This window comes from Bombina bombina, chromosome 5, assembly GCF_027579735.1.
Source record: "Bombina bombina isolate aBomBom1 chromosome 5, aBomBom1.pri, whole genome shotgun sequence".
Classification (NCBI taxonomy): Eukaryota; Metazoa; Chordata; class Amphibia; order Anura; family Bombinatoridae; genus Bombina; species Bombina bombina.
This window is the reverse complement of record NC_069503.1, coordinates 161,241,598-161,257,061: the sequence shown is the minus strand read 5'-3', so window position 1 is coordinate 161,257,061 and position 15,464 is coordinate 161,241,598. Positions and strand designations below refer to the sequence as shown.

General features: G+C 37.7%; 1 protein-coding gene across 2 annotated transcripts in view; it reads right to left on the bottom strand.

Moving 5' to 3' along the window:
* Positions 1–14,513: 14,513 nt before the first annotated feature.
* MEIOC (meiosis specific with coiled-coil domain) overlaps positions 14,514–15,464 on the bottom strand; it is a 64,251-nt gene continuing 63,300 nt past the window's right edge. For both annotated transcript variants that reach the window (XM_053713765.1, XM_053713766.1), the window contains exons 6-7: positions 15,234–15,414; positions 14,514–14,874 (exon numbers count right to left, since the gene is read on the bottom strand). In XM_053713765.1, coding sequence (XP_053569740.1) covers positions 14,624–14,874; positions 15,234–15,414 — 432 coding nt within the window. In that variant the 3' untranslated portion in view covers positions 14,514–14,623. The remainder of the gene's footprint in view (positions 14,875–15,233; positions 15,415–15,464) is intronic.

Here is a 15,464-nt window from a genome sequence, read left to right as displayed (position 1 = left end):
TCTGCTGTGAGTGATCCTCTTGCAGCTTCCTTTTGGGAAGAATATCCCACAAGTAATGGATGAATCCGTGGACTGGATACACCTTACAAGAGAAATATATTTTTTTTATTTAGTGTCCTTGGTTGAAAATGTGCCCCCCCCCCCCCCCCAGGGGCAGCAGCCATGATTTGCAGCAATATTGTATGCAGTTTCTGTCCTCAAGACTAATATTCAAGAAATCTACTTTTACTTCTATCATCAGATGTTGATAAGTATAATTTATTTTGTTGTTGAAGATGCCTATCTGAACAGTCATTATTACTATGTAGTGCCAGCACCAGTATTCTGGAGAACTTAAAAGGCTGCAGCCTTCATCCAACCACTTTGGTCTCTGTTATTACTAAGCGCCAAGTGTGTGCTGCTATCTTTCTACCTAAGAACATAGCTTAAGTACTTGCCTATTGATCAAGCTTGCTAACAACACGATGAACACTGAATACTTACTGTGGGAGCATGGTGCTATAATAGAGGGATTTCAAGTGGCCTTTGAGAAAACTCTAATGGCTGCCTTTGCTCTGTCGGATCCCAGGGTTCCTGCTGAATGCTTGAATGAAGACCTTAACATCGATAGTGACAGTGCTATGGGGCTACAGCAAATGGCACTCACCTCCCCAGATTGCTGTCAGACCATGGAAGTAGAACATCCATGTTGTCAGGAACAAGTGGAAGCCTTGGTAAGAGAACCACATGGACACCATTTCCACACAAAATAGGGTTTGGCTGGGTAAATAACTAGTTCAGATGGACCAAGATATGGAAAGTAGTTAATATTTGTGACTTTCTATTCCTATTTACTGTGGCAATATATTATAAACCTTTCACCTGGTATCGATCCTGTGTTTCCTATATTACGCAATGATGACTTTTAAGCTTGAGACATAGGAATTCTGGGAGCTGTGGACTGTATAGAGCTGTTGGACTTACAAGCATATTATATTCTCCTGATGAAGTATATATTATTATATGCTCCTGCTTAGAATAAACTAGACCCTCTAAGGTCATTGCCAACAATTAGTTATTGGTTAATTTATTACATACATGGTTTGCTTTATGTTGGTATATTTAAAGGGACAGTCTAGTCAAAATTAAACTTTCATGATTCAGATAGGGCATGCAAATTTAAACAACATTCCAATTTAGTTTTATAATCAAATCTCATATTATATATTAAATGTTATAAGGTTCCTATTGCCCTTCTAAAAGGTTGATTTTGAAAGGTCTGGTTTAAATAGCGTTACAGATGTGGGCTCTGACCGTTAAGTGCTGGATCCATGTGATATATCGCATGCTAACAGTTTTTAATTATTTTTCTTCTTGTTCATTTTTAATTACTGGAACATATGTTTTACGATGGGCCCAAAAATGGCTCTATATCACCCTCTTATGATTATAACCCATATTTGGAGGCCCAATAGGGGCCTCTTAGTGTTTCAATACAGGTGGTCATAACTTTGTTTTCTATGCATAATGGGGAAAATATAAGGGAAATGTGAGGTGGGCTTTCTAATTACTGTATGTGTACAACGCAGGTAATTGCCATGTCATTGTGTAAGTGTTCCAGTTGGTATTTTGCTTATTGTGATACATGTTATGCCATTTGGTTAATAAGTATATTTGACCATATTTTCGATGTAACAATGCAGTGTTGTAAGAATTTGTATATGGACCTCAATAAAAAGGGCGGGGGGGGGGGGTGAGAATTGTCCCCTAAGGACTGGGCATGTGCCCTTAAAGGGACAGGAAACCCTATTTTTTATTTCATGATTCAGGCAAATAATACAATTTTAAACAACTTTCCAGTTTACTTCTATTATCAATTTCACTTCATTGTCTTTGTATCCTTTATTGAAGGAGCAGCAATGCACTACTGGGAACTAGGTGAACACATTGGTAAGCCAATGATAAGGGATATATATATGTGCAGCCACCAGTCAGCAACTAGTCCCCAGCTCCTGAGCCTACCAAGGTATGCTTTTCAGCAAAGGATACCAAGAGAACAAATCAAATTAGATAATAAAGGTAAATTAGAAAGTGGTTTAAAATCATATGCTCTATCTGAATCATAAAATATTTTTTGGGGGGGTTCATGTCCCTTTAACAGAAGCAGTCACCTTACTTGTGTGTGTGACTGGGAAATGATGATGTAGTCAGTAATAAATAAATTCACAAAACTGATATTAATAACTAAATGATTTTAATGTCATACACAATTCAGCAAAGCTTCATTTGGTTAGCAATAAAAAACATTTAGTTCAAACATTTTAGTTTTTACATATAGAAATTTGTTAACTTGCTTCTCTTTAGCAATTGTTTCCGTTACAATAAACAGGTAGCACCCAAACACTACACACAGAATCAACCTGTGTCGTCTTCAAACATATTAACTAGAATGTAAATCTGTGGAATTTCCAGATAATTAACACAATTTCACTCCAATTTAAAAATATTATTGTTCATAGAAAAACTCATCATAAAACATTGAAATTTAGCATTTTAAAAGCAAAATATACCAAGGCATAACCGGATCCGGAATAAAAAATAAAAAGCAGTAATTATATTTGGCTATGTTAAACACCACAAAGACAAATAGGGTTGCAATACCCTATATACTTTTTCAAAGTAACAAATCACAGTGATTCCAATTCTTTAACACCACAGTTGAGTTAGAAACACACAAAAATAAAAAACGTATTAGGGCCACATAGAGAAAGCTCAGCAGAAACGGTGGCGGATACAAATATTTTGAGTAGAAATCAGATAGACAACTTCAGCAGAATTACGTTTTCTTGTACTGCAGGCTTTGGTAGAGGAAGATTTACATGTGGTATAATTCATCTTATATCAGCTACAGAACATGAACACACTGTATCTCCCATGGCAACCAATAGTCCAAATAACAAACGTGCTGTCTCTGTGTATTTTATTTCCTGTGGTTGCCACAATATGCCACTACTTTGAGAATTTAGGTTTAGTGTATGTGTTACTAGGAAAAAAATGTATATAAGAGAGAAAACATAATTTATGCTTACCTGATAAATTCCTTTCTTCTGTTGTGTGATCAGTCCACGGGTCATCATTACTTCTGGGATATAACTCCTCCCCAACAGGAAATGCAAGAGGATTCACCCAGCAGAGCTGCATATAGCTCCTCCCCTCTACGTCAGTCCCAGTCATTCGACCAAGAAACAACGAGAAAGGAGTAACCAAGGGTGAAGTGGTGACTGGAGTATAATTTAAAAGATATTTACCTGCCTTAAAACAGGGCGGGCCGTGGACTGATCACACAACAGAAGAAAGGAATTTATCAGGTAAGCATAAATTATGTTTTCTTCTGTTATGTGTGATCAGTCCACGGGTCATCATTACTTCTGGGATACCAATACCAAAGCAAAAGTACACGGATGACGGGAGGGATAGGCAGGCTCATTATACAGAAGGAACCACTGCCTGAAGAACCTTTCTCCCAAAAATAGCCTCCGAAGAAGCAAAAGTGTCAAATTTGTAAAATTTGGAAAAAGTATGAAGCGAAGACCAAGTTGCAGCCTTGCAAATCTGTTCAACAGAGGCCTCATTCTTAAAGGCCCAAGTGGAAGCCACAGCTCTAGTGGAGTGAGCTGTAATTCTTTCAGGAGGCTGCTGTCCAGCAGTCTCATAGGCTAAACGTATTATGCTACGAAGCCAAAAAGAGAGAGAGGTAGCAGAAGCTTTTTGACCTCTCCTCTGTCCAGAGTAAACGACAAACAAGGAAGAAGTTTGGCGAAAATCTTTAGTTGCCTGCAAGTAGAACTTGAGGGCACGAACTACATCCAGATTGTGTAAAAGACGTTCCTTCTTTGAAGAAGGATTTGGACACAAGGATGGGACAACAATCTCTTGATTGATGTTCCTGTTAGTGACTACCTTAGGTAAGAACCCAGGTTTAGTACGCAGAACTACCTTGTCTGAGTGAAAAATCAGATAAGGGGAATCACAATGTAAGGCTGATAACTCAGAGACTCTTCGAGCCGAGGAAATAGCCATTAAAAACAGAACTTTCCAAGATAACATTTTTATATCAATGGAATGAAGGGGTTCAAACGGAACACCCTGTAAAACGTTAAGAACTAAGTTTAAACTCCATGGTGGAGCAACAGCTTTAAACACAGGCTTGATCCTAGCTAAAGCCTGACAAAAGGACTGGACGTCTGGATTTTCTGACAGACGTCTGTGTAACAAGATGGACAGAGCTGAAATCTGTCCCTTTAATGAACTAGCTGATAAACCCTTTTCTAAACCTTCTTGTAGAAAAGACAATATCCTAGCGATCCTAACCTTACTCCAGGAGTAACCTTTGGATTCGCACCAGTATAGGTATTTCCGCCATATTTTATGGTAAATCCTTCTGGTAACAGGCTTCCTAGCCTGAATCAGGGTATCAATAACCGACTCAGAAAAACCACGTTTTGATAAAATCAAGCGTTCAATTTCCAAGCAGTCAGCTTCAGAGAAGTTAGATTTTGATGTTTGAATGGACCCTGTATCAGAAGGTCCTGTCTTAGAGGTAGAGACCAAGGCGGACAGGATGACATGTCCACTAGATCTGCATACCAAGTCCTGCGTGGCCAAGCAGGTGCTATTAGAATTACTGATGCTCTCTCCTGTTTGATTTTGGCAATCAATCGAGGAAGCAGCGGGAAGGGTGGAAACACATAAGCCATCCTGAAGTTCCAAGGTGCTGTCAAAGCATCTATCAGAACTGCTCCCGGATCCCTGGATCTGGACCCGTAGCGAGGAAGTTTGGCGTTCTGGCGAGACGCCATGAGATCTATCTCTGGTTTGCCCCAACGTCGAAGTATTTGGGCAAAGACCTCCGGATGAAGTTCCCACTCCCCCGGATGAAGAGTCTGGCGACTCAAGAAATCCGCCTCCCAGTTCTCCACTCCCGGGATGTGGATTGCTGACAGGTGGCAAGAGTGAGACTCTGCCCAGCGAATTATCTTTGATACTTCCATCATTGCTAGGGAGCTTCTTGTCCCTCCCTGATGGTTGATGTAAGCTACAGTCGTGATGTTGTCCGACTGAAACCTGATGAACCCCCGAGTTATTAACTGGGGCCAAGCCAGAAGGGCATTGAGAACTGCTCTCAATTCCAGAATGTTTATTGGAAGGAGACTCTCCTCCTGATTCCATAGTCCCTGAGCCTTCAGAGAATTCCAGACAGCGCCCCAACCTAGTAGGCTGGCGTCTGTTGTTACAATTGTCCAGTCTGGCCTGCTGAATGGCATTCCCCTGGACAGGTGTGGCCGATGAAGCCACCATAGAAGAGAATTTCTGGTCTCTTGATTCAGATTCAGAGTAGGGGACAAATCTGAGTAATCCCCATTCCACTGACTTAGCATGCATAATTGCAGCGGTCTGAGGTGTAGGCGTGCAAAAGGTACTATGTCCATTGCCGCTACCATTAAGCCGATCACCTCCATGCATTGAGCTACTGACGGGTGTTGAATGGAATGAAGGACGCGGCATGCATTTTGAAGTTTTGTTAACCTGTCTTCTGTCAGGTAAATCTTCATTTCTACAGAATCTATAAGAGTCCCCAAGAATGGAACTCTTGTGAGAGGAAAGAGAGAACTCTTCTTTTCGTTCACTTTCCATCCATGCGACCTTAGAAATGCCAGAACTAATTCTGTATGAGACTTGGCAGTTTGAAAGCTTGAAGCTTGTATTAGAATGTCGTCTAGGTACGGAGCTACCGAAATCCCTCGCGGTCTTAGTACCGCTAGAAGGGCACCCAGAACCTTTGTGAAGATTCTTGGAGCCGTAGCCAATCCGAATGGAAGAGCTACAAACTGGTAGTGCCTGTCTAAGAAGGCAAACCTTAGATACCGGTGATGATCTTTGTGGATCGGTATGTGAAGGTAAGCATCCTTTAAATCCACTGTGGTCATGTACTGACCCTCTTGGATCATGGGTAAGATTGTCCGAATAGTTTCCATTTTGAACGATGGAACTCTTAGGAATTTGTTTAGAGTCTTTAAATCTAAGATTGGCCTGAAAGTTCCCTCTTTTTTGGGAACCACAAACAGGTTTGAGTAGAACCCTTGTCCTTGTTCCGACCACGGAACCGGATGGATCACTCCCATTGTTAACAGATCTTGTACGCAGCGTAGAAACGCTTCTTTCTTTATCTGGTTTGTTGACAACCTTGACAGATGAAATCTCCCTCTTGGGGGAGATAATTTGAAGTCTAGAAGGTATCCCTGAGATATGATCTCTAGTGCCCAGGGATCCTGAACATCTCTTGCCCAGGCCTGGGCGAAGAGAGAGAGTCTGCCCCCTACTAGATCCGGTCCCGGATCGGGGGCTCTCGGTTCATGCTGTCTTTGGGGCAGCAGCAGGTTTCCTGGCCTGCTTGCTTTTGTTCCAGGACTGGTTAGGCTTCCAGCCTTGCCTGTAACGAGCAACAGCTCCTTCCTGTTTTGGTGCAGTGGAGGTTGATGCTGCTCCTGTTTTGAAATTCCGAAAGGGACGAAAATTAGACTGTCTAGCCTTAGCTTTGGCCTTGTCTTGAGGTAGGGCGTGGCCCTTACCTCCCGTAATGTCAGCGATAATTTCTTTCAAACCGGGCCCGAATAAGGACTGCCCCTTGAAAGGTATATTAAGTAATTTGGACTTAGAAGTAACATCAGCTGACCAGGATTTTAGCCACAGTGCCCTGCGTGCCTGTATGGCGAATCCTGAGTTCTTAGCCGTAAGTTTGGTTAAATGTACTACGGCCTCCGAAATGAAAGAATTAGCTAGTTTAAGGACTCTAAGCCTGTCCGTAATGTCGTCTAGCGTAGAGGAACTAAGGTTCTCTTCAAGCGACTCAATCCAAAATGCTGCCGCAGCCGTAATCGGCGCGATACATGCAAGGGGTTGTAATATAAAACCTTGTTGAACAAACATTTTCTTAAGGTAACCCTCTAATTTTTTATCCATTGGATCTGAGAAAGCACAGCTATCCTCCACCGGGATAGTGGTACGCTTAGCTAAAGTAGAAACTGCTCCCTCCACCTTGGGGACCGTTTGCCATAAGTCCCGAGTGGTGGCGTCTATTGGAAACATCTTTCTAAATATTGGAGGGGGTGAGAACGGCACACCGGGTCTATCCCACTCCTTAGTAACAATTTCAGTTAGTCTCTTAGGTATAGGAAAAACGTCAGTACTCGCCGGTACCGCAAAGTATTTATCCAACCTACACAGTTTCTCTGGTATTGCAACAGTGTTACAATCGTTGAGAGCTGCTAAGACCTCCCCTAGTAGTACACGGAGGTTCTCCAATTTAAATTTAAAATTTGAAATATCTGAGTCCAATCTGTTTGGATCAGAACCGTCACCCACAGAATGAAGCTCTCCGTCCTCATGCTCTGCGAGCTGTGACGCAGTATCAGACATGGCCCTAGCATTGTCAGCGCACTCTGTTCTCACCCCAGAGTGATCACGCTTGCCTCTTAGTTCAGGTAATTTAGACAAAACTTCAGTCATAACAGTAGCCATATCTTGTAATGTTATCTGTAATGGCCGCCCAGATGTACTAGGCGCCAAAATATCACGCACCTCCCGGGCGGGAGATGCAGGTACTGTCGCGTGAGGCGAGTTAGTCGGCATAACTCTCCCCTCGCTGTTTGGTGAAATTTGTTCACATTGTACAGATTGACTTTTATTTAAAGTAGCATCAATACAGTTAGTACATAAATTTCTATTGGGCTCCACCTTGGCATTGGAACAAATGACACAGATATCTTCCTCTGAGTCAGACATGTTTAACACACTAGCAAAAAAACTTACAACTTGGTTATAATCTTTTTTAGCAAAAAACGTACTGTGCCTCAAAGAGGTACTAACGATTAAATGACAGTTGAAATAATGAACTGAAAAACAGTTATTGCATCAAATTTTAAAACAACACAACTTTTAGCAAAGGTTTGTTCCCATTAGTAAAAAACAACACTAATTAAATTTGTACATAAGAAAACAAAACAACGTTTTTTATACACAGTCACTATAAGAATTCTCACAGCTCTGCTGAGAGAATTTACCTCCCTTCAAAGAAGTTTGAAGACCCCTGAGATCTGTCAGAGATGAACCGGATCATGCAGGACATATAAAAGTAGCTGACTGGAATTTTTTGATGCGTAGCAAAGAGCGCCAAAAACGGCCCCTCCCTCTCCCACACAGCAGTGAAGAGAAACGAAACTGTCACAATTAAAGCAAAAAACTGCCAAGTGGAAAATAATGCCCAAACATTTATTCACACAGTACCTCAGCAATGTAAACGATTCTACATTCCAGCAAAAACGTTTAACATGAGAATAGTTATTAAAAGGATTAGTGACCTTAACACAGTAGTTCCGGTGAAATACCATCCCCAGAATACTGAAGTGTATACATACATGTCATTTTAACGGTATGGCAGGCTTTTCTCATCAATTCCATTCAGAAAACAAAAACTGCCACATACCTCAATGCAGATTCATCTGCCCGCTGTCCCCTGATCTGAAGCCTTTACCTCCCTCAGATGGTCGAGAACAGCAATATGATCTTAACGACTCCGGTTAAAATCATAGTAAAAAAATCTCTGTCAGATTCTTCCTCAAATTCTGCCAGAGAAGTAATAACACGCTCCGGTGCTATTTTAAAATAACAAACTTTTGATTGAAGTCATAAAAACTAAGTATAATCACCATAGTCCTCTCACACATCCTATCTAGTCGTTGGGTGCAAGAGAATGACTGGGACTGACGTAGAGGGGAGGAGCTATATGCAGCTCTGCTGGGTGAATCCTCTTGCATTTCCTGTTGGGGAGGAGTTATATCCCAGAAGTAATGATGACCCGTGGACTGATCACACATAACAGAAGAAAACAAAAATATTTCTACAATTAAGAAATAAACAAAGTTTGTGTAACTAGGGGGGGTTGTAAAAATATTTTCATAATTACAAAATAAAGCTTAAACAGCTTTTTTTTCTTTTTTTTTAAACTAACTTTATATTGCTGTACAGCCACAGTATAACTTGCATGTATTGCCAACTAATTCCTTCCCTGTGAGCCAAAATTTTAGGTGATCAAACGGCTTTCTTTAAAAAAAATTGAAGCAGATATCCCTGAATGCCTGGTTCTAATGACTTAAATGGAACATGGTAGTTAAGATTAATATTCAGATAGAGCAAGTGTTTTTAAACATCTTTCCAATGTTATCAAATTTACTTAATTCTGTAGGTATTCTTTGTTGAAGAGCATACTTAGGTAAGCGCAGGATAGTGCATGTGTCCAGTGCATGTGCCAGCAGTGTTTAGAACAATGTTCTACATTGTTGAGCACTAGAGGTCAACAGTGTTTTCAAATGTTGCAATGTAGTGCTTAAGACATTTGCACACTCATGAGCCTACCTAGGTATGCTTTTCAATAATGGATGCCAGGAGAACAAAGTAACAGAAGAAAACTGGAAATCTGTTTAAAATGTTGTGCTCTGACTATGGAAATTACATTTTTCCTTCCTTGTCTCTTTAAAGGGACATTAAACCCCCAGAAAAAATGTATTTAATGATTCAGATGGAGAATACCATTTTAAACAACTTTCTAATTTACTTCTATTATCTAATTTGCTTCATTCTCTTGATATTCTTTCCTGAAAAGCATATCTAGATAGGCTCAGTAGCTTCTGATTGGTGGCTGCACATAGATGCCTCATGTGATTGGCTCACCCATGTGTATTGCTGTTTCTTTAACAAAAGATATCTAAAGAATGAAGCAAATTAGATAATAGAAGTAAATTGGAATGTTGTTTAAAATTGTATTTGCTATATGAACCATGAAAGAAAATGTTTGGGTTTTATGTCCCTTTAACCCTTTGAGTGCTAATGACGGCTCTGAGTCGTCATAGAGTTTCCCACGTTTTGTGTGGTGACGTCACGCGCAATGACGTGATGACGTCATCGCGCAACTTTATCAACAATTTGTCAATACAAAGTATAAGGAATGGGGCATGCTGCTTAGAAGCAGCTATCGACCCCCAAGACCCACCATTGGAAAGGTAATCGCATAAAAAAAAAGTTAGAAAAATTAAATCAGCTTAACGCCCAGGTGGGAAAGTGCTTAGCACTCAAAGGGTTAAATAACATGATTCATACTTTGTGTAAACATTTAAAATCAGCAGGATACACAGTGATGTCAGCAACCATTCAGATTATATTGAATACTGAACAAAGTTAACCATGTTTTAAGATTTAAACAAATCTTGTTTTTAAATAAAATGTTCTTTTTCAGATGTTAGAATATACATATATATATATTTGTATCTAACATATCACCATTTCATAATATATTAGCAGATGTTTAAGCCACGTGTTTAGCGTTACTTGCTTTTTACTTCCAGGAACAGGAAGTTCCCCTGATTAAATACTTGGTTAATGATGCCCTCTGCAATTTATTTGTCATTTTGTTCTCAACATTCAAGGGACATAAAGCCAAATTTTTTCGTTTAACTTTCCAATTTACTTCTATTATCAAATTTTCTTTGCTCTGTTTTCCTTTGTTGAAAAGCTAAGTTCAGGAGTGTGCACGTGTCTCCAGAACTATATGGCAGCAGACTTGCTACAATGTTAACAAGAGTGCTAGATGGCAGCACTATTTCCTGTCATCTAATGCTGCAGACGTGCACGCTGCCTATCTAGATATCTGTTTAACAAAGAATAACATTTGATAATGAAAGTCAATTGGAAACTTTTTTTTTTAAATTGTATTCTCTATCGGAATCATAAAACATACATTTTGGGTTGCATGTCCCTTTTAATTAAAAAAAAAAAAAAAAGGAACTTTTATTTATAGGCGATATTCAACAAATCTATATTAAAGAGTAAAGTATTAATGAATACGTGTCTGCATATTAATTCAGTGTACGAATGCATAATGAGATTTGCATTTGGAGACCAGCTCTCAAATTTATTTCACACACTTCCAATACTACTTCATGTTGCTTGAGTAAAACTTCCAATGCATCAGTTTCAATAAGGCATATGTATTACATTTTAACACTTTTTCCTCTTCCAGAACACATTCTGTCATAATGCTCAAACTCTAACGTCAACTATAAATTTCTCATGATAAGCACCTTAGGGGCAGTGAGCTATTCTACTTCTGTAATAGAAATTTACGTGATCTTAGATAAAAATATACTAATCTACGGGGTTTACTTAATTGAAGCTGTGAATATTAAACACTCGTACTTATTAAGGACTAAATTATTTTGAAATATAATAATTCCTTTAGCTGCAACAGGATTTTGCCTTTCAACAGAATGTTAATTCTCAAATTAACACTACTAAATTGCATACCACTGATCTACAACTGACAAAGCACAAAATACAAAAAGGAGATATTACTTACTCCAGAGTAATTCACATTGAAAACAAAAATGTATATATTAATCATGTTAACATACTTTTCTAATCTATACTACAAACCACATACAAGTTCAACAAAATATAGACTAGAAGCATAATATTCCATAATATTAACTTACAAATTACCTTCAAAAAAACTGTTAGTGCAAAATAAATCTACATATGTAAAATTAGCTATAAAATAATTGTAACCAAAAGAAATAAAAAATACATTCAACATGAAACCATATTAGTGTTACAATATAATGATCTAGTAACTTGAATAATGTGGCTACTAATGCAAGAGGCCTGAAAGTTACCAACCTTTACAAATCATAATTATCATCCAAGATTTTTTTTTAACATAAATAAAAAGTGCGCAGGAATGCTGGTTTATAAGATGCCAGCAACATAGTTAATACAATGGTACGGGACTACTAGTATGAATACATTTTGAACAATGAATAGTCTCTGCAGATAATACGGTTCCCTTTACGTATCACAATAACAAACAGCCAATACACCTGTGTGTTATGTTAACATTACAAACATAGCGACACCAAGTCAATCTATACATTTAAAAAACGTATTCTTCTGCAATAAGTGAACACATCTCAACAATTGTGTTTTAAAGTATGGCATTTCTAAATTTACCATGCTAGTACCAAAATAATTCCCTACTGAATACTTTTAGATGAAGAAATAATTTGGAATTTGCCAAGTAATATGATCTATCATACCGTGAGATAAAAACCTATCCTTTTTATCTACTGTGTTCATTTTTTACATACACATTTAGCAGACAAAACATGATTGTCCAAGCCACACATAAAATAATACAAAGGTGATTAATTGCATTGACTGAAACGCAGTTCCATGCAGGAGAAACAGCATTTTTATGTCTGCTGCAGAACACTCAGACAACAAAACACAAAAACAAAAGAATCATGTACCTTAATGTCCTTAAACAAAGACTATATAAAAACAGTTTTGGTAACCAATAATGAAGTGAAAATAATCTGTACACTTTTAACCTTCCCAAACCTACAGTACCTTGTATTTGCACATACCGAATTTACAAATGTTTCCTGAGTCATGTTACATTGGTTAAGAATATTTTGGTAAATCAAGAAGATATGAAACATGCAGCACATTTTGACAGATTAATAGTGTATGAGTGAGTGTGTATATATATATATATATATATATATACATATATATATATGTGTGTATGTATATATATATATATGTACTGTATATATATGTGTATGTGTGTATATATATATATATACTGTATATATGTGTGTATATATATATATGTGTGTGTGTGTATATATATATATATATATATATATATGTGTGTATGTGTGTATATATATATATACTGTATATATGTGTGTATATATATATATATATATGTGTGTGTGTGTGTATATATGTATATATATATGTGTATGTGTATATATATATATATATATATGTGAGTGAATATAGAACAATTTTTCCTATAACTTATACATTCTTACCTATCCTACTGAATAAGTGCAAACTAGATTACTTATTCTATAACCCACAGTAACACCTGAGTGATATTACAAGCCTAGTCACATGTATTACAACAGTTATATGTCACATATTCATTAAAGCTTAACCCCCTGAACTAAACATACATTGATGGGAGGTTTCTACACATTCTCAGATATATGAAATCCATCGACAGTGAATGTGTAGTTTGATACTAGAAATACTTCATGAACACACAAGCAGTGCACATTATGACATGTGAGCTGATTAGGTAATTGGATACATTATAAATAGGAACTAATTACTAATAATCTAAGTAATGCTTCATGCAGCGTATCCAGAATTAGTATGTCTCATCTACATGAACTACAGGGACAAAATGGCAAGGGTGTCACACTTCAAATCTAAACAGACATATGAGAACAAGGACATGTAATACTAGTTATTCTATAAATATTTATCTCTATATAATAACATTTACTGCTCTTTGGCACAACAATAATGAGACAAGATAATAATGCAGCGTAGTGTTTCCCTAAAATTGCGGTAGCACACGGTTTACAGTCTAAAATGAAAAAAATTTCACTTCATATGGTGGAGAATACTGTTCAGTAACACACTGGCTGCCAAGGGGTGAAAGCACTGTGTTGTGCTCTTTGGCAGCCAAGAAGTTAAATCTAAAGTTGATAACAAAAATATCCTAAAAATGCTGTAGAACTCCTACATGCTTTACATTAGAAGAGTAATTACTAAAGGGACATTGCAGTCAGAATTTCTGAATGATTGCAATATAAGCAACATTTTTTTAATTTATATATATATATATATATATATATATATATATATATATATATATATATATATATGGTATAGGTCTGAGGAAGGGGATACTTTGTCCCCGAAACGTCACTCTCCACAGTAAAAATTTTACTAGATTGGAAAGACCAGTGAGTGCAAGTTTTTTGTTTGCTTACACACATATATATATTTAAAAAAAAATCCCAATGCTTTCTTGTAAGGCTTGTAGAGGTTATGTTCCTTTCTACCAACTGGGCTGTTGGTTTATCCTTAATATCTAATGAGCAATGGGAGGAACACAAAATGTATATTACCGTATACATTTCAGTTTTTACTTAATTTTTCAGGCAATAGGATATTTTCAACATGCTAACATGATGCATGATAGTGAATAATTAGTACAATGTCGCTTTAATGCACTTTTTTTTTATCTCAAGCAGTGTTGTCTTTGCAAATCACTCTCCGTTTTTACATAGCTAGCCGCAAAGACGGGAAAGGGATCAGGTAGACTGAGAGAATGTGAAAGCAAAGCTATAAAATATTGTTACAAATGATGTAGCGCAGCATTACTACAACATAGTCTACTGATCAGACAGAAACTGTGTAGGGATCTTGCTAGTTAATACAATTAAGTGGCGCGGCTGCAGCAAGTACTTATTTAGTTACCTTGCACTGGATAATGTTCTACGGCTATGACTGCAGTACGCACCCACTGTTAAAATTATATATATAAAATGTTACAAATTAGCTACACCAAGGCGCTATTTAATGGCCAAACATATATCCAAAATGTGTATAAACACTGCAGTGCTACACTTTGTATCAGAGCGAGTAGGTTATTGCCGCACGGGACTCATTATTAGCTGGAGTTCTGGAACTGCTCTTCCTCGTTTTCTTTTTTGCCAACAACATCTGGGCAGATTTCCACACAGAAAATGGGAGTTTTTTCCGGGAAAAGCTCTTGCAATGCCCTTTCAACATCCTCTTTCTTTGCTGCGGTCCCCGAGGAAGATTTTGCCAGTGTCATCTGCAGAGCACACCATAAGGCAGTACGGGCTTTGCGTGTAGAACAGACCATTTCTTTTATGGCAGCTGCCAAACCAAGAACATCTACACACACAAAAATAAATACAGTAAAAAAAAAAAATGTCATTAATAAGCAGCCTTACATTACACAAGCGCTAACCAATTCATCTTCATTACAACTGATGAATGGAACTCAATCTAAATATCGCTAACATTCCAGATCTGATATTAAAAAGGGGAGAGTTTACCATCACTTTTATCGGATGTTTTACACATGCTGTTATGAATTGGTTGCACCTTATTGAGTAAGTTATAGTGGGAGGCGATAAGATTTATTAGGCTCCAAATGATTTATTTAATTAAAAAGAATGGTTATGTTACAAATATTAACTGTTGACTTTTTGCTATTTACCAGCATCTGATGTAAAGAATTCTCTACTAACCTTTCTCGTTATTATATCTGGGTACTCCTTGCTTTTGGCGATTAGCGGCATTTATTATCTCATCCTTACGTCGGGCTTGTGTCAAGTGGATTGCTTCTAAATGATGTTCCAGCGCAAGAGTGATATTGCCATGAAGAGCAGAACCTTGAAGTCTTTCCATTATGTGGACTAATGAAACAGCCTTAAAAAAATAAACAATTATGATTCAGAGCTACTACAGTTTGACTCTTA